General features: G+C 45.7%; 6 protein-coding genes across 6 annotated transcripts; 2 read left to right on the forward strand and 4 right to left on the reverse strand.

Annotated features, from left to right (window-relative positions):
* Positions 1-512: 512 nt before the first annotated feature.
* Positions 513-3,733, reverse strand: PCOAH_00035420 (Uncharacterized protein; the record flags this gene model as incomplete). The annotated part of the gene is made up of 2 exons (XM_020060333.1): positions 513-2,803; positions 3,652-3,733. 2 exons carry the CDS (start codon positions 3,731-3,733, stop codon positions 513-515), a joined length of 2,373 nt encoding a protein of 790 aa, XP_019915958.1.
* Positions 3,734-6,147: 2,414 nt separating this feature from the next.
* PCOAH_00035430 (Uncharacterized protein) lies at positions 6,148-9,201 on the forward strand (the record flags this gene model as incomplete). Its single annotated transcript, XM_020060334.1, has 1 exon — positions 6,148-9,201. The coding sequence occupies one exon, from the start codon at positions 6,148-6,150 to the stop codon at positions 9,199-9,201; it is 3,054 nt and encodes a 1,017-aa protein (XP_019916001.1).
* Positions 9,202-9,903: 702 nt separating this feature from the next.
* On the reverse strand, positions 9,904-10,740 carry PCOAH_00035440 (Ribosomal protein L18; the record flags this gene model as incomplete). Its single annotated transcript, XM_020060335.1, has 2 exons — positions 9,904-10,344; positions 10,543-10,740. 2 exons carry the CDS (start codon positions 10,738-10,740, stop codon positions 9,904-9,906), a joined length of 639 nt encoding a protein of 212 aa, XP_019915648.1.
* Positions 10,741-12,493: 1,753 nt separating this feature from the next.
* On the forward strand, positions 12,494-16,233 carry PCOAH_00035450 (Integral membrane protein; the record flags this gene model as incomplete). The annotated part of the gene is made up of 4 exons (XM_020060336.1): positions 12,494-12,688; positions 12,871-12,930; positions 13,042-13,210; positions 13,340-16,233. 4 exons carry the CDS (start codon positions 12,494-12,496, stop codon positions 16,231-16,233), a joined length of 3,318 nt encoding a protein of 1,105 aa, XP_019915796.1.
* A 420-nt stretch (positions 16,234-16,653) lies between these two features.
* Positions 16,654-17,039, reverse strand: PCOAH_00035460 (Uncharacterized protein; the record flags this gene model as incomplete). The annotated part of the gene is made up of 2 exons (XM_020060337.1): positions 16,654-16,799; positions 17,000-17,039. The coding sequence occupies 2 exons, from the start codon at positions 17,037-17,039 to the stop codon at positions 16,654-16,656; spliced, it is 186 nt and encodes a 61-aa protein (XP_019915950.1).
* Positions 17,040-18,003: 964 nt separating this feature from the next.
* PCOAH_00035470 (Uncharacterized protein) lies at positions 18,004-18,765 on the reverse strand (the record flags this gene model as incomplete). The annotated part of the gene is made up of 4 exons (XM_020060338.1): positions 18,004-18,057; positions 18,212-18,275; positions 18,476-18,531; positions 18,709-18,765. The coding sequence occupies 4 exons, from the start codon at positions 18,763-18,765 to the stop codon at positions 18,004-18,006; spliced, it is 231 nt and encodes a 76-aa protein (XP_019915570.1).
* Between the last annotated feature and the right edge of the window lie 2,201 nt (positions 18,766-20,966).

Raw genomic sequence — 20,966 nt, forward strand, 5'->3', positions numbered from 1 at the left:
GATAGGGAGGGAAAAGCTCCCTAGCCAAATGGCTAATGTGCTGTCCCAAGTGGGTGCCTCCCCCTTAATCCGCTTTTTTTTTTTTTTTTTTAGCTAGCTAAAACTGATTTGGGGGGACTCTCTCCTATGTGTGCGGAGCGCCCATTATCGCCACGCTATGAACGCATTTCCTGTTGTCACCTGGTAGGCATGTACTGACCTTGCGTAACTGCCGACTTGGGGGTAATTTTAATTTGGGCCACGAAGGCCGATTGAGTTGACTGGGCAGACCTCACCAGGATAGCTCGGCCGAGTTAAGTGCGGCTGCCATTCCCCCCCCTCGGTAACAAATAAAAAGGTGGACGAGCTGGGGTCCACTTAAAGCGAACCGGAGGGGGGGAAAAAAAGGGGGACACGCTAATAGCACGATGAGCATTTCACGAAAAAAGAAGAAGAAAAAAAAAATGGGTGAGGATAAAGATGAAACGGTGACGAATTTAATTACTGCAACGGTGTTGCATGACCGGACGATGTTACCTACGCTGAGGTGCACCCCCGTCCTGGATGTTCCTCTCCTTCTTAAACGCCTCGATCCACTGGCTGAATTTTTTGTTGACGTAGTGCGTCTTCTCACTCTGCCCTCGTTTGTCGGAAAGGTTTGTTTGCTTCTGTTTGGCTTCCTCCAACACGGAGTCGAGGCAGTCGTTCCACTCCTTCAGCAGGCCATAGTGAAGTTTCACTTTGACACGTGGGGGAATACCCCCTTGGGGTGGTTCATTAGCAGCTCCCCTGGTAATTTTAGCACCTCCAATGTCCGGCAAGCACTCAACGGGGACCAGATAAAACGGATCGGAGTGAATGTCGAAAAGGAGGAGAGAGCTTCTAACCCGCTGAGCTTGCATATGCTCACCATGGAGGAGTAAATCCTGATCCGTGTGAATGAGAATGCTTGCCTTTTTACTTCTTGACAACTCAATAACGAAGGGGTAATAATTTTTTCTGACCATAATGGCTAGCTCCAGGTTGGACAATTTGCTCATGTCAAAACGGTGGTCTTTAAAAAAGGCCATGAAATAATTGCTGTAGGAGTCAGGTGAGTTTAGCACATTGTGTAGCACCCCTCTGTCGTAAACTCTGCAGTAGTGGCTATATAAAATGTCGTTCTTGAAAAGGACGTTGTTCTTTAAATGGAAGAGGACACAGTAGTAGTTGTCCCATTGTCCATTCCGGACGTACAGGTAGAAGTATCCCTTCTTCACGATCTTTATGTCATAGATATCGCTTTCGTGGATTCTTCTGTTTGCGCTGCCTTTCATGTGTTGCATAACTTTGTTGACGTCCAATGGGGTTAGTTGGTTCTTCCGTGGGGGGCAGCTCACATGCAGGTGGGAAGCCATGCTAGGAATGGACTCACCAACAGGGTTAGCAACTGTCTTAGCGTATTTCTCCCCAGCTGTACTGTTAACCTCCTTCCCAATTGCCCCCATGGCGGTGAAAAATATACCGTTTATCCTGTCAAGGAGCTTCATTTTCAGGCTACCCGTCATGTGTGCTTCTTCGGAGAAGAGGGTTTGTATGGACTCCAGGTTCGTCTCGTCGAAACCGCCGACCATTCTACATCTTCCCATCTGTTCCTGTCGTGCATCATTCCTTTTTGTGTCTGCGTTATTATGCGCAATTGCTAACGACCCGCTGCATGCATAACCCGTTGACATGTCCACCTCGATCGGGTAGATCAGTCTCCTAATTCTATTCAGCTGATTCGATAAGTTATGAAAAAAGTTTACGTACTTATTGTAGGCGTTCAAAGTGAGGACTTCATTTTCTTCCTCTAATGGGGTTGTACGAACTGCTGTAGATGCACCGAAAGAGGCACTATGGGTAGATCCTCCTGTTCCGTCCACTTGGCTAGCTATATCTCCATCCTGAACACATATGATGTCATACAAAAAAATATACTCGGACCCATCTAGCTCGACAGTCTCTTTGTAGGTCTTGTCTAGAACCTGATTCAAGTAGGTAAATGTATTTCCTCCTTTCGTGTGGTAGTTCCTTTTGATCCCCTGGATGAACACTCTTTTGTTGTTACTAGGGTGATCATAACTTGGGTCCTCTTCTCTTTCCAATTGGTTGTTCGCTTTGCAGGAATTGCTATGTTTGTCGTTATGGTCGCTCCGGTTTGGATCTGTCTTCGTTTCTGCATCTTGCTTATGGTCACTTTCGCAACTTCGCTCAGTCTGCGTCACATTTACCTGATGACTGTACAATTGGCAACTCTTCAAAGGGAGGATATTTTTCTGAGGCATCCACTCCACCTTCTTCGCCCCGTTGGTTCCATTTCCAATGCAGGCAGCGCTGGCGGGAAGGTGTTCATCACAGAGGGTCATAAATTTTGTAACCTTACACAGGTTCACTGTATTGGAGGTGCTCAACTTCCTGCTCCATTCTCCAGCACTGCTTGTGTTGTTGCTTGTATGCATTACGTAGTTGGAGCTGATTCTTCCGAGTGCACAACTTAGCGCCGTCTGTTTTGTGTGTGCGGATTCATCAGGGGTGGGGGTGCTCCCCCGTTCCCTCGGTCGGGCCACTACATCTGCACGCTTAGTTGTATCGGCTAATTTTGTCACGTCTGCGCGGTTCGTTGTGTTGGCTATGTTTGTGACGTCATTTGGGCCTGTTTCGCTCGTCACATGTGTTTCCTTCGCTGCGCCCAGGCTCGCCCCCCCGCTGGAATAGGAACAAATCGTCTCCACGCTCGAAACGCTCATTTCCCCCCTGATCGTGTTGTCTTCCAGCGAACCAACTCCGCGTCCGTTATATCCATCTGCGAATGGGAGGAAAAAGGAAAAAATGACGGGGTGGATATGTAGTCACATTAACATGGTAACAAATAAGTAATCGCACCAGCGTCGGCACTCTCTGGATCATTAGACCATAGTACGCATGGCTACATTTTTATAATTGCAACGAAAGGAACGACTGCACCGATGGATGAGTTGGCACGACGCGGCAAATCAGGTGATGCTTCAGACGTGTGCATCCCCTACTGTTCCAGTTTGAGTGTATGCCAACTGGGTTAAACGTTAACAACGCAAAGGTGTGCACATTCGAAGGGGGACACTACACCAGTTGCGCAATTATTCAGACACAAACTGTTCATCGTATTTTGTTTTATTCGTGTCTGTTCTAGTATCTTCGCGTTGCGTGGGGGGGAAGAAAAAAAAAAAAAATTGTCCCATTTTGCACTTTTATCACCTGAACGGGAATTTTTTTTTTTTTTTTTTCATTTATTTTGGCTAGTTCGTTTTTACCTGCACAGTGCAGGTGAAATTTGAATAATTTGTCACTTGTCCTCCGTTAATCCGTTGTTAATCTGATCATTCATCGTACTGTTTATCGCACCATTTAGCGCATTCTCCGGTTGTTGTTTCCCCCGCAATGTGTACGCATTACGCAAATGGTACGGATGGCATGCCATTTCTCCAAAAGGCGCGTGCCGAATGGGCGGACGTGCAGGGGGTCCATGTAGCATGCGTTTATATATGACGACAGGTGCGGTTGGACAGGTGCGCCGTCATGTTCGTTGCTTGTATGATTTGTCGTATTTGTACACCCTCTCATTGCATTGTGTGTGCTCCCCACTTGCCCTTAACTTTTTTTTTTTTTCCTTACCTTTTGCGGGGCCCTCATACTTCGGAGTGACGGCCTCGAGCTCCTCCGTCTGCGTGTGCTTCTCCCGCTGCTCCAAGTGCATTTTGTCAATGTTAAAGAAAAAAAACAGCGGGGCGAAAATTAAAGAGGAAATTAAAAAGAACAAAAAGGGCCCGAAAAAGTCCTGCACAAATGCTTCCACAATGTGTTTAGAAATCATTTATGCACGAAGGGGATGAAGGGTTGCACGATCTCTTTAGGTGAGGTCACCCCCAAGGTGACCTGTGCAATGAAGGGTGGGCAAGGGCAGTTAATTATGCGCAGGAACAGTCAAGTGTATTTTCACGTGAAGGAGTGTAGACAAAAGGGAAACTGCGCGTTCGCAACTAACCGGTGGGTACTCCGCCGGGGGAGGGCTACCTTCTACAAAAAACATTTGCGCGCAAGCTCGTGTAGGTGCGTGTGTGCAGAAAAGTCCATTGCGAGGCAACGCAAGGACAAAGCTGTCACATGTGCCGTTGGTGGAGCCGCGGCAAAAAAAAGAAAAAAGAAAGAAAAAGAAAGAAATGAAAAGAAAAAGAAAAGAAAAAAAAAAATGTAATTAAAAAAAAAAAAAAAAAAAAAAAAACACTCGTGACAGATCAAAAATCGGTGATTTGTTCTTCCGCCGCGGGGTGTAGGTTGCTTTGGGGAATTATTTGTTCCCTTTTTGTTCTTTTTTCGTTTGCTTCGTTCCGTCGTTCCTTTGTTCCTTTTGCTTGCTTAATTGGTTAATTGATTAATTGCTTAAATGGTTCCTTGTTTCCTTTTTTTTTTTTTTTTTTCACACCCCGCTATGCCTATCCCTATGATGCGCCTTCGTGTAAATCTACGTTGATGGTGTAATTTCTGTCGACGATTTTTTTTTAAGCGCTCCAAGGCAGTTCGCCAAGGGATGAATGGAACACGACATCTCTTTTCGCTGCCAACCGTTTGTGAAAATAGGAAAATTTTTGCACAGTGGTTTTATCCGCGAACGGGTGCTATACTTTTGTGTTGTTCCATGTGGGCAGAATTGAAAGGGAAAAAAAAAAACAGTTTGTAAAAAAAAAAAAAAATACACCGTTTGGGCTGATTTTCCACAAAGAGGGAGTGGCCCTTTTCTTCACACCGCGAGCAGCCAAGTGACTCCCCTTTTATACAAACTGTTCTTTTAATTCGCGAAAAATTTAATCTTCGAAAAGGTGTTTCAATTACACCACAGGGGGTGGAAAATGAAACAACCAGGGGAGAGAACAAACAAACAAATAAAGCGGTCCACCCACCACCACAGTTGAACTGCCCTGTTGTCAGTTTACCATTTTTCCCTGAGAAGGGAAGAGGCGGGGAGGGGAGACAAGTAGAAACGACAAGCAGGAGCTAAGGGTAGGGTAATTTCCCGCGATGTTTTGTTCTACTTTTCTTTGTGTTCAATTTTGCTCCCATCTCAGGGCATGTTCCCCTTTCTCTGTAGTGTGTTTATACGTTCTCCCTCCACATGGGTGTGGCCCTTTCACCTACGCCACTTCATGCCGGCGGGGAAAGCCCTTCCATTTTCGTTTCACATGAGGTGTCCTCCAAGGAACTACCCCACCACAGAGGAGTTAAAAAAAAAAAAAAAAAAAAAAAAGGCGAACAGGGTAAACATGCTGAAAGGTGTGATCAACAGGTGCAGGGATAGTCGAAGTGGTCACGGTGGGAATATTTTCCTTGCCGTGTAGGGGGGCGCACCGAGTAGTCTTTACCGCTTCCGCTTTTTGTGGCACCAAGGCGGAGTTGCATGCGCAGTGCAACGGCCTGGAAAAAAAAAAAAAAAAAAAAAAAAATATCACCCTCAAAATGATAATATTAATCGCAATCCCGATCGGGGCAGTAAGGCTCCTCAGCAAGTTTCCCCAATAAGGTGCCCGCGTGAGGCTTCCCAACCTCAGGGTATGCACCTGATGAAAACACCTTCACCCAGGGATGATTCCCCAGAAGAGGCTAAAATAGGCTTCCCCCTGGTGATGGCAGGAAGGGGATGAGCGCTCCAAAACCAATCAATAAGTTTTCCATTAAAATAAACAGGGCGATTTAAAAAAAAAAAAAAGAAGGGAATCTTTGTAGATGCTGCAGTGACCCTTTTTGTTTGAGTAACCCCCATTTGGAAAGAGCCCCCCTTTTTTTTTTTTTTAAAAATATTTGTTCCTTTTTTGGTCAACATCTTTGAGGAAGCATTTGCCTATTATTATAGTTGCATCGCTGCTGGTGTGATGCACCCCAGGAGGGGGGGGTGTAACTGCCACGCTTGATTAGCGGTCCATTCGTACTCCCTTCATTTGGCAATAAAACTTAGTGTCCTCCCCATTGGGGACGTGTATGCCCTGAAAGGTGCACCTTTACCCGAACTGTGGTTCAGCCACTCCAGGAGGGGGTTCTCCCCACCGATGTAGACAAAAGGGATATACTCCTCACCAAGCAGACCGGTATTACCTACAGATTGTTACTTCCCCCTGCAGGATGGACTCGATTAACTTCAACATTAAAGTGCCGCTGCTGGAGAAGGCGGCAACAAACGTGAAGGACATAATTTCTCACATTAGGCTGAACGACGGAGTGTACTTCGACCGCAGCAAATACAACAAGGAAGAAATTTTGAACGACCTAAGAAGTAACAACGTGCAGAAGAAGGTAGAGGGGGTGAAGCGTCTACTCATCGCCCATGCGATGAAGGAAGACGTCTCTGAATTCTACGTGGAGGTTTCCAATAATTTGTCAAATAATAATCGTACCTTGAAAAAGCTCATCTATAATTACTTGTCTCTCTATGCCGATAGGAATACTGAGCTGAGCATGCTTACCGTGAACTCTTTTAAGAAGGATATTGTGTGTAAGGATTTCCAAATCCGTGCGTATGCCTTGAGGGCCATGTGCTCCTGTCGGTCCATCGAGATGATTAGCGTTGTCATGGATTCACTTAAAATAATGGCAAAGGATCGATCTCCCTACGTTAGAAAAACCGCCGCCGATGTGGTTCCTTCTATTTATAATGTGGATCCGGATCAGTTGGTTTTTTTGCGAAACATTTTGCTAGACCTGATTGGTGACAGGGAAGTCACCGTCGTGTCTGCCGCCGTGGCTTCCTTCTACACCATGTGCTTGGGGGTTCTTCCACATTGGGGTGAGACCACTCACGATGAGTTGGCTCCAGATCCGGGGGGCATAACAAGGGGGAAAAAAGTCGATCAGGAGAAATTCCCCCCGAATCGAAGTACTGATGAAGACATAACTCCCACCAAGGAGGAAACCCCCCTCAGTGGGGTGCACCGCAAGAATCTTCACAAATGGCTCTCCTTCCTTCACCCGCACTATTACAAGCTCTGCAAGTACCTACTGATCATGCACCCCTTCCACCAGACCTACCTAATCGACCTACTCCTTCGATACTGCAGGATGTTTTACCGAGACCCCCTCAAAAATGATAATATAAATTTTAAGCAACTTCTTCGCGTGTTCGGTTGTTCCGATTGGGGTAACACTGAGGAGGGGAATAAATGGAACAGTCATCTTGGGGAGGATTCAGATTCCCCCACTGTGGAGTTCACTCCGCGTGGGAGAAGCCCCTCCCCGTATCACGCCCATTACTGCACGGACGACGATTGGAACGACGAACAGGAGCAGAACCAATACGAAGTGGACATAGAGCTGTTCATCGAAAAGTTGCTTCTCCTGTTGTCCTCCTGTAGTTACAACGTAGTTATACAATCTATCTCATCTTTGTACCACCTGACAAAATTCACCTTCAAGGAAAATATGGTCCAAGCCATTATATCGTGTATTATGAGAAGTTCCGTCGAAGGGAATGATCACATGTATGCTCTTTTCATAAAAAGCGTGCAGCCTATTATAATCTCCTTAAGAAGAGACTTCGCTGCTTACCTCTCCTTCTTCTACGTCAGCTCCATAGACAGTACCGTCAAAAAAAAAATAAAAATAGACATGCTTTACCTACTAAGTAATGAGGAGAACAGGCCAACCATTCTGGAGGAGCTGCTGCATGCTCTCTTTCAACCAGGAAACGATGACCTCATCGTGAAGAAGCTTTTCAGACACATCACTGCAGTGGCTGTGGTGGATTCGTCTTGTCTTTCCACAGTCATGCAACACTTCATTGCCCTCCTAAATTCGAATCTGCAATTGTATTCCTATGAGGCCATCCTCTCGTTAAGACAGTTACTGAGGCAGAGTGACGCAGAACATATCAGCCAAATTATTTTTTTCTTAACCCGCATTTTTTTTACCATTGAATCGATGGAAGTTCAGGCGTCCGTGTTGTGGACGTTGGCCAAGTATCAGAACTTCACGGACCATTTGTTGCTTTTCGATTTTGCACGCATGTTGGTGAAACGGTTCGATAACATGGAGGGGGCGCTGAAGGTCCAGGTGCTCCATTTCGTGCTCAAGGTGTGGGCCTACCAGTATGCCAGTTGCTTCCTTCACGGGGGTGACACCACGGTAGGTGATGAACACATCTTGGAAAGATCCGCCGCAACGACGAGCATCTACCAAGAGCAGCACAGCAATGTTGCAGACGGAACGAACAACCAGGTGGTGCACCACTTGGAGGAGTTTGCCAAGTATGAGCGTCTATGCAGGTTGGCCCTTCTCCAGGGGTCACGTCCTCAGGAACGTTTTGACATCCAGGAGATGAGTAAATTCTACACCAACGTCATGCTGAGGATAAAGGAATTAGCAAACAAAGGTGATCTGAATTGGACCTTTTGGCAGAGGGACCTCTACAAAGAACCAGTCAGTGAATACACCCTGCCTCTGTGTTACTTGAAGCACGTTCTGCTCACCACCGGCAATGGAGATCCTTCTAATGTGCTGCGTCTCAGTAAGGAGGAAATGCAGCATGTGAGCAACTCTCCCTTTGGGACGCCTCAGGGGGAAGAGGACGATGGTGAAGGAGACTACCACTTCGACTTGCATCACAACTGCCCCGATGGGGAGGCCCCAATTGACCTGAAGGATCCAGTTGTCCTGCAGCTGAATACCATCTCCAGCATCCTCAATAGAAGACTCCCCTCCTACGTGGATTTACCCGACTTTGCGGAAGAAGATTTACCCAAAAGTGCACACATAACAAAGGGGGGAAAAACAAACCCCCCCGTGACAAGCATCTCTTCGAGGGATGTACAGATCAGCTACAGTCCCCACTTGAGCAGTGATCAAATTTTTTCCAACGTGGACGATTTTTACAGGGAGGAGGAGGTCAATCTGATCAACGGGAAGATGGGCTGCACACAAAACACGCTGCGGAATGCACACAAACCGATGCTGCAACGAACGAACGGACTGCTAACCAACAGGGGGACCAAAATTCAGGGCGAGGACGACGAGTCGGATGATGAGCAGAATGACGTCCCCCCCGAAGTACGTCATAATAGTGCGGATACATACCCAGGGGAGTGCATCTCCGCCACCAATTTTTCCAAAATAGACGAACAGCAAATAAATGACATAGAAAAGTTCTTCTTCAGTGATGAGGAAGATTTTGAGCGGGCCGAATGAAAAGTTAAAACAACTCCGCGAGCACACACAGGGTGATGCGCTTACCTGTGAGGGTCTGTTTTGATGGACACGCATTCCCTTTCATATGAACAGGTCAGGTGGGAAAAAAAATCATTTTGGCTAGTTTGTTCGCGTTTGCAATTTTATCGCCTGACCTGTTCATATTTTTTTTTTTATTCACACATGTGCATACGGGTGAGGGTGAAATGACCCCCGCTGAACATTACGAATGAGTTCATGTGGAAGATTTACTTTTTTGCATCACCATGCGGGTTGTGTGTGTATGCGTGTTTTTTTTTTTTTTCGCGTGGATGACGTAAAATAAAAATGATATGGGCCGATGAACGAGCAACTGCAATTGCGAATGCATCGTTCGGAGGGGGGGGAGGATGGAACCCTCTCGTTGGTTCACCGCCGATGTGTGGAGCCCTTTCTCACAAGTGAAGGCATCCAAAGGGAAGCACCCACGTGGAGAGTGACGTTCATCCCCCCCTTGTTCACATTGCTACTTGAAAAAAAACATATACACAATAAAAAAATACCAAAAAAGATATGTATTTATTTTAATAAGCAAAACGGGCGCTTCCTACGTCAGGCGTGCGGGCTCACATGTCTGCCCTGTGCGCGTATGTTCTTATGTGACCATGAAAGGGATGTCTCCAAGAATAGTGGTGCACCCCCCCCAACACATACTTCAATACTTCACAGTTGCAACCCCACGGCGCGGGCCCCTTCAGCTAATGCCTCCACCTTCCCTGCATACTTGAATTTCCCCCTATCAAATCGTACCTTAAAAATGCCTTTATTTAATGCCTTCCTGCCGATGTCTTTTCCAATTTCCCACCCGGATTTAATAGTCCTCCCATTATTCACAACTCTGTTGGTTGACTTATTTCTGTAAGTGCCTAACACACCAGATAAGTTTGGATCCCTCGAACAAGAAAAACAGAGTATATGTCTCCTGTAGTCGTCCACCACTGTGGCATATATATGATTGTTGGTGTTTTTAATTCGTAACCTTGGTACTCGCTTGCCTTCAAGAATTTCCTTGTCGACGTCTACATTGGGGTTGTCTGACACGTCTCTCTTTTCCACCTTCTCCGTCGTCGCTGCATGCTCGCGGATCAGCCTTTCCAGAGCGATCTTAGGGGTGTAAAAAAAATGAAAAATGAAATATAAAAAATAAAAAGTAAAGGAGTTAAGCGGAAAGGTCACACCCTCGTTTGTGTGCCAAGTTGGAAGACTCCGCTTGGTGAATTAGTGGACACATCGGTGGAATGCTGCACACACGTGGGGAAATGTTCCTCCTCCGTTTATTTATTATTATTTTTTTTTGATTACATTTTTTTTTTTCTTCTTTTTTTCCTTCAATTTCTTAACCTTCCCCTGGGGGAGTTTTTCAGGGGCGGCTTTCTTCCTGTTGGGTGAAGAGAACAACGAGAATGGATTCCTTGGGAAGACCGCCCTGTTCGTTGCAAAGCTGTGCAGTACGTCGAGGTAAAGTAAAAGGAGGGGGACAACGAAGGCGGGAGCGTTCATAGTAAACGCGCCATTTAACTGTGGTTATTCGATTAAACGGTTAAGCGGTGAAACGGCGAAGGGGCTAAATGGCGCAATACGAAGGAGAGAAAAAAAATCCTTTTTACAAAATAACACTCGGCCCATGGCAACACCGTGTGGTCCCCTTTTTCGACCAGTGGTAAATTTGTTCGGATGAAAATGATCAGTTTGTTTTGGTAGGCGGGTAAATGAATTCGCGTATCCCTCTGCCGGGGTAAGCACATAGCGGAACAATTACGTGGGTGCACAATTACGTAGGCGAAGAAATACGTTTGCCCTCTGCTAGGAACCTACCCCCTTCATCCAAAAATGAATCACACGAAGGGGTGTTCACTTGGGAGGTCCCAACTTTCTGCTCGCCTCTTCAATTCGGGGTTAACCTGCTCATGTGGCGGCACATACCAAGTCGATTTGTGCACATATCCCCTAGTAGGAACTGCGCCTCAGAGGGCACGCTGCGGCATTGTTCGGTCGGGGCAGTGAGAAGGGGAGCAGCCAAAGAAGAAGCATATCTGTATGAACACGCACGTAGATTTATCCAAGCCGTTTAAAAAAAGGAAAAATAAAGGGAGGGAAGGATGGAAGGAAGAACATTTCCACCTTAACACCCCTGTGACGAAAGGATTTCTAGTTAACTTCCCTCCCCCGATCGATACGCACGCCATGAAAAATGCCAACAGGATGATAAATCCGAAAAGGGGAGGTTGCCGCTAAATATTAAGCAGAGTCATTTTGGCATTTTTTTTTTTTTTTTTTTTTAAATGTGTGCAGTGTGGCCAATGTTCTGGTGCAGATATTAGCGGTGGGGTCACGAGGAGAATGTTTCCGATGGTGTGCATAAATTGAGTTGGCCCTTAACTTATTCCTTACCCACCTTGCTATGCGTTTTACCTGTCTACATAGGAATGATGGCATACAAAGAGGCACCATCCCGTTGGGGCAAATTTGTTCCCCCCCCACCGTGATGATGCCTCTTTGTAATGCCAAACTAACCACTGCGGGGTGTTGATCCATGGGTGCACATTTTCTACTGGTGTATTAACTGATTTGTTTTAACTGGTGTCCCCCCGGAGAAGTGCCAAACGGGTTGTTTATTCTCCCGTTAAGGCATCCATTTCTTAAAGGAAAAAAAAAAAATGCTGTTCGTAAGCGGCAGAGCGTATGCGTGGCCCACGTGGAGTCAACAAACAGGTGCACCCTCTATGCATACTTAAAAAAAAAAAAAAAAAAAAAAAATTAATCATACGATGTTTATATATTGCATGCACGTACCTGGTACAGTTGTACCTCTGGTGCAGCAAAGAAAAAACAAAATGAGGGTGAATGTGTTTCTCTTCCCGGTTAGCACTCCGGTGCTCCGGTCCCGCAAAGCCATTGCAACCAAGCATAACGACAACCTGTGCCATGTGCATTAGACAATTCTGTCCTGTTGGTCTACCGTTGGAGGAATGGTCCCCTCAAAATGTAATAACAGCTGAGGAGGTAGACACATGAAAGGAAAGGTCCTTTCATTCTTTTTTTTTTCTTTTTTTCTACTTGCCCTCCACTTGGCAACAGCACGCCTACCTTTTGCAACTTTAAGCTTTAGTATTTTGTCTTTGGTTGTGTGTGCGTGCGGTTACATGTGAAGTGCTTCTGTGAGGACGCAGAAGTGGGTGATCGGCCGACTTGGGGTTCCTTCCCTTCAGTGGATTCCCCACTAGGACGCACTTCCTACACACTGCCATGCAAAATGGAACACCCTGAGGTGAAGGGACCCACGCGGATCCTGGTCAATGACAAGGATGTTAGCAACGAGGGGGGCCTACCCAAAGCTAGGAAGTGGTTGAAGGAGCTAGTAAAAAATGTGTTCCTACAGGAGGACACGGAAGATGCCTTTCCATTCAACAACAAGGCTCTTCGGAACACTTTCTGGACCTCCCAACTGGTGAGTGGTGAGGTGGTAAAGTTGTGATGTGGTCAGTGTCCTTTCTGTTGTGTCACGTGTTTACTTTTTTGCAAACTTGAAGCACACGCACAGTTGCGCTGACATGAATGCTAACGTGAATGCTAACGTGAATGATAACGTGAATGATCACGTGGGCACCCCCCATTCTTCACCCCCCGCAGATGTGCACCAGGATAATTCTCCTGTCTTGCTTCTTCTCCTTCGTTGTGGCGTGGCAGCAGGTGAGTACCCATAAGAGCAACGCTACAAAAGTACCCTCTCATGGGTGAAGATTTCTCCAGATTGACCCATTTGATCGCTTTGACCCGTTTAATCACTTTCACCCCCCTTAGAATATCCCCCTGATCGGGGAGGACGGGCTGACCCCCGCAAAGGAGCACGTGAACAAGATGATGAAGGACCTGCACGACGAAGGCATCTGGGAAAAGTTTCGGACCTTCCACTCGCTTTTCTGGTTCCTTCCGGCAAGCGATTTGGTCCTCACGGTGTTGCCGATAGTAGGTGGGTTGGAGGGAAGGGTGCTATTACCGGAGGTGTATTCGCTCCGTATGATTGGTCTACGAAGAAGGTAGTCCCTCCAACGGAGCATGGCGTGATTTTTCCACCTCCTGTTGTTTTCCCCTTTTGTAGGCATGGTTCTGTCCCTGGTGGCCCTCCTGCTGAACCAAATAAATATAGTGACCGTCCTGCCGATATACGTAATCCTGCAGTCCATTTACAGCGTGGGGAATGTTTGGTATAATTACGTTTTCGAGATAGAGTTGCTGGAGTTGGTATTTTTGAGTCTGCTTCTGGTACCCCTGTGTAGGAACCATCTGAAGTGCAGGTTCTCTAGCACCCCCTTTGTTCGGTACGTGTGTCGATTCTTCGTTTTCAAGGTGTTGTTGGGGTCCAGCTTAATAAGGTTCAGGAACACAGATTCGTGGGGAAACTTGGAGGGGAAGTATTACCTGTACGAAACGCAGCCGTTACCATCAAGCATTGGATATATCTTTCATGGAAGCTTCACCATGAGCAAACTGGACAATCTGTTTTGCATCCTAACAGAATGTGTCTTCTCCTTTTTCATTCTTTTCCCTGTAAGGTCGTTTCGGCTAATAGGTGGGGTATTGATTCTTCTCTACTGCGTACTAAATTTCGTTACTGGGAATTCCTACCTGTTTTACGTTTTGCTGGTGGCTCCCTTAATGTTTTGCTTCGACGATGAGGTGCTTCTCCCCTTTGTTTTAAAGTCGAGGAGGAATGAAGTGCTCTCCGTGGTGAGGGAGAAGGCGACGCAGCTATCCAAAAGCAGGGGATATTTCCAAAGTTTTGATGTGCTCTACTGTACCGGGTTCAGTGTGGACGAAGTGAACAAGATGAAGGACGCCTATTTTAGGATCGACTCGGAGGAGGGTGCCTACAATGGGGATGACAAGGAAGGAAGTGCTTGGAATGGAGGAAATCACTGGAATGGGTGGAACAACACAAGGGGAATATCTTCCCAACCGGAGAAGGAGCACCTCCTAAGCAGGGCAACTTCCAACCAGGAAACGAACTTCTACCCGGAAGAGAACCACATGGAGTGCATTAAAAAGGACGTGCTGAATGCGTTTCATTGGATCTTTTCAAAAAAGGGACCACAGTATATACTGAACAATTATAACACTTCCAGGGAGTTGATCGTTCATGTGGTTTGTGTCCTCATCATGCTCACATACAACAGTTTTTGCGTGTATCTCACGTATTTTACGAGGGAGTCCATTTTTCTGTTTTTTGTCTATGTCTCCATTTTCCTTGTCTACATGGTTTATCTTTTTTTTTTCACAAAAAATGTGTTCCCCTGTTTGGTCAGCCAAGTGGGACTTCTCTTCACTGTTTCGCTGATCTACACGAACTACATTTTTCAGCATGGATTTTCAGACGTGTATTTTTCGAGTTTATTTTTTTTACACCTGTTCTGTTTACTCTCCCTCTCTGTGTTCCACCTGAGCAATCAAAGGTTCGTTGTGAAGTGCCTTTCCCAATATTTCTACTTTGTTCTGTTTCTGTATTTTTTGTGCTTCTTCGTGCAGAATGCTTTGTCTCCACTGCAGGTGATGAATGCAGAGTATGGCAACTTCCAGCAGATGAATGTCTATGGATCCTTTGGACATATCAATAAAGTCAGACGGGAGATCATTATAACGGCTAGTAACCCATCCAACGGGTCGTCTATTGCAACATCGGGGGGAAAACTCCACTCCGGGTGGGACAACTACGAATTCAACTGCAAGCCAGACAATGTGGAGAAGACCCTGTGCAGTCAGTTCAGACTCGTCTATGGCTTCCTCCCCGTTTTGTATGTAGACAGACTGGATTGGCAGTTCAACCAACTCAGTTACAGTGACGACCAAACTATTTTACACACTTCATGGTTTCAAAGATTTCTTAACAAACTCGCTTCTAACGATGAAGGCGTCCTCTCCCTGTTGTATAGAACCCCTTCTTTTGTAAACCCTCCTCCGGGGAAGAACCCATCCAAGTCGGGTACCATCCATTTGACCGTCTCTAGTGACGTGTATAGATTCTCCCCACAGGGGGAAAAGAATGCCTGGTGGGAGGTGGTCTCTTCGAGGGTCATCCTTGAGCAGAAGGGCCTCCAAGCATCAAACGGTGGGTTTATCACGATTGGCACACACAATGGGGTGAACCCTCCAGATGAACGAAACAACCTCCTGCGTGTAGGCTACTCTCCCGGCATTCAGCGTAGTGGTAGATCCACGTACCAAGGTAACCATTATGGATCCACGGTTGAAGACACTTCAGGGGAAACGATGTCGGGGAAGATAATATCGCAGCACAACATGAGGAAGAAGAAGCACCGAGTTGCGGAACAGGGAAAACTCCACGTGGAAGAACCAGAAACGACAGAGAAGGAGTCACTCCCCAGGAAGATACGCACGCAGGAAAAAAATAGATATGCACAAAAGAAGAAAAACTTTTTTAGGCAAAAAAAACTGCAGGAGTTGAAAACAGAGGGGGAGGAAAAAGATTCCATGGAGGAGGCACAAATGATGAAGGGTAGTGAACAGTCTGGAAGGGAACACGAAGGGGAAACGCCCCCACAGTTGGAAGACGGCATGGCAATAGACGATGCAGACAAAGCGATCGATGGGGAGAACCTCTTTTCCGCGGTGCAGAAGATGGAGGCGGAGCGGGAGAAGGCAAGTAGGAAGGCAGCACAGAAAAGGAAATATAAAATGGCGGTTGGCGTGACGGAGAAAAAAAGTCCAAACGGGGTTCTTCCCAGCATCATATCGTTGAATGGGGTTTTCCCCTCTATGATGTCACCCAAAGGAGTACTCTCCCTCGATAAAGCAATACAAAAGGAGATGGATGAGGCTATCAGAAATTCCTACAGACAATATGGACTGCTGAATGATTTTTCTCGTAAAATTACAAAGTTGGGGTTTGTTAACATAGACGAGGGGAGGAGTCGATATGGTGAAATTAAGGAGTTGCTTGCCAAGAGTCAGGAGGAAGACACACACAAGGGGACTTAACTGCATCAGTGACTACATGCACACGTCTATATGTTAATTTGTGTAAATTTGCTTTGTGTTTGCTGCGGATCCGTCCACATGGTTAAGTTTTTTTTTTTTTTTTTTGTTTACCCCATCACTGCATGATCGCGCTTCAGCCTGGCGTTAAAAACGTTACACATTTACCGCTCTGCAACTCTGCACAAGTGTGTGCAGGAGGAGGTACCCACTGGCATAACCCGCATGGCTATCTCCATATCAATCGCTTTTTTGTAAGCGGCCCTAATTTAAGAACCTTCTGGTTAATGAAAACTTCGCGGCAGTCTCCCCCAAGAAGGAGGGAAGAAAGCACCCCGTGGAAATTGCAACACACACATGTAGAATTAAAAAAAAAAAAAAACGTCATTATCGTAACGACAGGGAGTCCACCACACCAGTTGGTCATTTTTTCTCCTCCTGCTGCGACTTTAGGAGTTCCCTCTGCTTCCGGCGGTACTCATTGTTATAGGAGTGCACTTGGTTCTTCTCCTTGTCTACATTTAGGTAACACAGGCTAAGGGCAGAGAGGCCCAACGGGATGGACGTACCTAGGGGGTGGAGGCAGCATGAAATGAGGTCAGCAATATAAGTATGCGCCAAGCAAACGCTTGACCCGGTCACCAGCCAGCTAACCACAGATGAGCTGAAGGAGTCACTCTGCTGAGGTATTACACAAATTTGAAAAAAAAAAAAAAATAAAATAAAATAAAATAATCGCTCTTTATTTTATTATTTTTTTTTCTCTTACCCAGGATGATGAAGGCGCACCAGTTAATGACCTTCTTCATTTTTTTTCTTTTTAATTACATTTTTTTTTCCCCTTTTATAAGTGTAGAGGCACTTTTTAGAGCCTTAAGCGAGGCGCGGGGAGGCGGGACAAAATGGCAGGGATACAAAACTGAACGTAGGGTGGAGGCTGTTCGAGCTGGGATTCTTCGCCTGCACATTTGGGAACGCTCCTTTTTGTGCTTTTACATTGGAGGGGGAATTACTTAAAAAAAAAAAAAAAAAAAAGGTGAGCAGATGAACAGGTGAACATGCGTTATTGCCGAATTGACTGCAAACGGTGCGCTCCCAAATTGCACGTTACAAAAAAAAATAGTTGCTTCCCAAGGGGGTGGTTTTCCCCAATGTAGGTAACATTCAACACGTCGAAGTTGTTCATCCTGGGAGTTGCTGTGTGAGGGAGGACCGAACAGTCACGGGATCATTTCGCTGTATTTATTTTATGCACACAGGAAGAGGCGTACACCTGCATCCCCAGGGGACCATATGAAAAACGTTCACATGTGGATCCCTCCTGGATCAAGTTGCGGCAAAACATAACCCCTTCTTTGTCACAGTGTTCAGCAAACTATCCAGCTAGCTATTTTTAATTGTGTTAACCTTTCGGTTAGTTATCACTTTTGGGAAGTAAACATGCACGTCGCCATAACGGGCAGACAAAAAAAAAAGGGAGGAAAGAAGTAAGAACACGTAACCACGCTGTGGTTATATTGCAGGAGAAAGCATCACCAGAATCGGACCCAAACAAGGTACGCCCTGAGATGGGGTTGCGTCCGAGTGACACCCATCAATTGGGGGGTGGTAATCAAGGAGCCACGTGTGCAAGTAACGTTTTGCATAATTGGAAAAAAAAAAAAATTATCTTTTGGCCACTTGGTGTAGACGCCAAAGTGGAACGGAACAAAAAAAAAAAAAAAAAAAAAAAAAGATAGACTATTTCGCCAATCTGCTAGACGTTTTTATTTTTCATTTTTGATTGCTCGAGGTGTTGATTTTGGAGTACAGCAGTGAGTCCTTCGTCTGTAGGGGGGGTGAAATGAAAAAAAAAATAAAATAAAATAATCAAAATAACGAACACAAAACGGACAGGTAAACATATCGGAGTGACCCGGCACATGGACAATCGGCGGGGTGCACACATCACTGGCAAGTGCTCTCTTCTTCCGCTCCATACGTTGGCAATTTGGAAGGTGGCGTAGGTCCCAAGGATAAATGCCGTGATTAGCGTCAGTACGATCCTGTCGTTGGGAAAGGAAAAAAAAAATAAAATAAGGACAATGGAAAGGTGAGCAACAATGTATACAGTTTGCGATCGATGGTTGATTCGCCACTCATGGACGGGACCTCTCCCCTGGTAATATGCCAACCAGTGGACCGACTGTAAACAACCAAAACGGCGATGAAAGGCCCACTCGGATGCAGAAAAAGGTGTGCTTACCACAAGGTTACATGGAACTGAACGTTCGCCTGGTTCTCATCGTACACTACGCCCGTCTGTTAAAAGGAAAAAAAAAAAGGAGGGGGGGACAAACAGAATGAAGGAGGAGTTCCCCACCGTGTCGTAACTTCTTTTCATCACTATATTTGCAATTCTGTTATATTCGTTGTTCAAGCGTTTGTTTCCCGCTCGGTCACGTCACGAGCGTATGGCTCATCCCTTTGTGGCTTTACCTGTGCGGCGGCAAAGTGCAGGCTGAGCACAGCGCATAAAAGGGCAAAAAGCTTCATTTTCCAGGGTCACGCAAAATAAAAAAACAACAACAAAGCGTGCTTGCTTCCCGGCCTGCGTACTCAGTAGGATTGTACAGCTACTCGTGCAGATGTTTTCATTCCAATGTAGGACGTGCGCTGTATAATGCTCCCTCTTTACTTCTCTCCCTTTTTTGTTCGTTTTTCCTGCTCGTGTTTCTTTATTTTTGCTTATCAGCAGGGCTGGCGAAGCTGCGCATAATGCGTCAATCCGTCAATTCGTCAATCGGTTTGTTTCGCTTATTTTGACAAATTTGCCACTTTGTATGTTTTTTTTTTTTTTTTTGGAAAAGATAATTTAGCTAGTTGTTCATACTTTTTTTTTCTTTTTTTTACATGCACAATGTGACCGGTTGTTCATATTTTTTTTTTTACATGCACAATATTGCCAGTTGTACATATATATATATATATATTTTTTACGTGCGCATTTTGGCTAGTTGTTCATACATATATATATAATATCTTTTTTTTTATTCTCCCCGTTTTTCGCCCTTTTTAACGCCTCGTAAATTGATTATACGGGGGAAAAACGAACTGGAAAAGAGAGTGCTCTCATCCGCTCGGCGCTGAGAAGCTGGAACAAACAAAATTGATCACTTTTCCAGGGGGGTTTTGTCTTCCCAGAGAGACATACAAAGATCACACGAATGAGTAACCGCCTTTGGTAGGCGCAACAAATTAAGGCCAAATGGAGTTAAAATTGTGGCTCCCCCTTGGTTGTGTGCAATGCGCGACAGTCGCATCATTGGGAAGAAAAGCGGACAAACGCTCACTTTTGTGTATGACCAATTTCGCGTTGAATAGCATGGTGCACCAGCGTTTTGCCTTCCTATCACGGTTGCCACCATGGGTAGGCCTTTACAATTGTAAAAATAATAAAGCAAAGACGAAAAAGGAAGGGAAACCCGCCGCTTTACACTTTTCCCCCGTTCGTATGGTCATCCGTAGGTGTGACAAAATGTATGTCTCAATGGGGACACTTCACGAACCATATTGACATGGAGATCGTTTTATCCATTCGTCTTTTGGTGAGCTCCCCCCATTTGTAATGACCAGCGTGTACCCGCTGGACGATATAGTAGGTGAGCATCAAGAGTTGGAACTTCTCCCCCACACGCACACCCACGTAACACGTTTTCACAATTGAGCGCATGGTGAAGGATGTTCCCTAATCACCGTTAGCAGTTTACACCTCATTTGCAAATACCATAAAAAGGGGACTCACACGAATTAAACCACCGAATGGTGATCCCCACAGCGGGCCCATTAGAAAAAAAAAGAAAAAAAAAATTCATTCTCCCCTCTTAGCTTGTGGTTCACTTCGTCCTTTTCTATGCTGACACGGATGGTGCATGTGACAGATGACAGGTATGCACGTGTGTTATTTTAGGCACCGCCCCTCCGTTCGTTCGCCTGTTAAGTAAACGCATACGTGGTAGGTGCCACCCTACATTGGGGCTCACTACAATGTTGATGATCGTGCCGACGAAAAGTTACCACCTTTTTTGGTATATGTCAGGAGGTCGATGGGACACATCGACTTGACCCTGTGAACGTCGCGAGTCCTACAAACGTGTGTAAGTATAAGTGGAAAAAAAGAGTAGGTGCCGCGTGATAACAACGTGGGGATGGATGCATTGGCCAGAACCCACTTCGGTTGAAGGAACAGAGAAAAAAAAAAAGAAAAAGGGTAATAGCACCAAGTACACTATGTAACTAGGTTACACTTTTTCTCTTGAACCTTTTCCTCACCAACGTCGCTCTTCCTGTGCGCTCCCCTTAATTGTGCAAAAAAAAAAAAAAAAAAAAAGTTTTCATTTTTTGCCCGTGTGTTATGGGAGAAGTTGTTCAGCACATTTGAAGTGAAGTGTGGAAAAATATCTTCCCGGGGGAAGAATCCTCTTGAGCATACGAAAGGGAGATGTGCGTATTTGCGCGGGGTGCACGAGCATATAACCGATATTCACGAGCACGTGGCCTGTACAACGTTGTGGCGTAAAAAGGCGCCACATGGTGTCGAGGGCAGTGCACACCTTCGGGGAGGGAGGAGTACTCTGCTATCATACCTGAGCGCGAAAAAAAAAAAAATAAAATAAAATAAAATTCACCAATCTGCACTAAACTGCGTTATACCCTTAAATTTTACAAAATTCAAATCGGCTGAAATGAGCAAAGCG

The sequence above is a fragment of the Plasmodium coatneyi genome, chromosome 11 (genome assembly GCF_001680005.1).
Source record: "Plasmodium coatneyi strain Hackeri chromosome 11, complete sequence".
Classification (NCBI taxonomy): domain Eukaryota; phylum Apicomplexa; class Aconoidasida; order Haemosporida; family Plasmodiidae; genus Plasmodium; species Plasmodium coatneyi.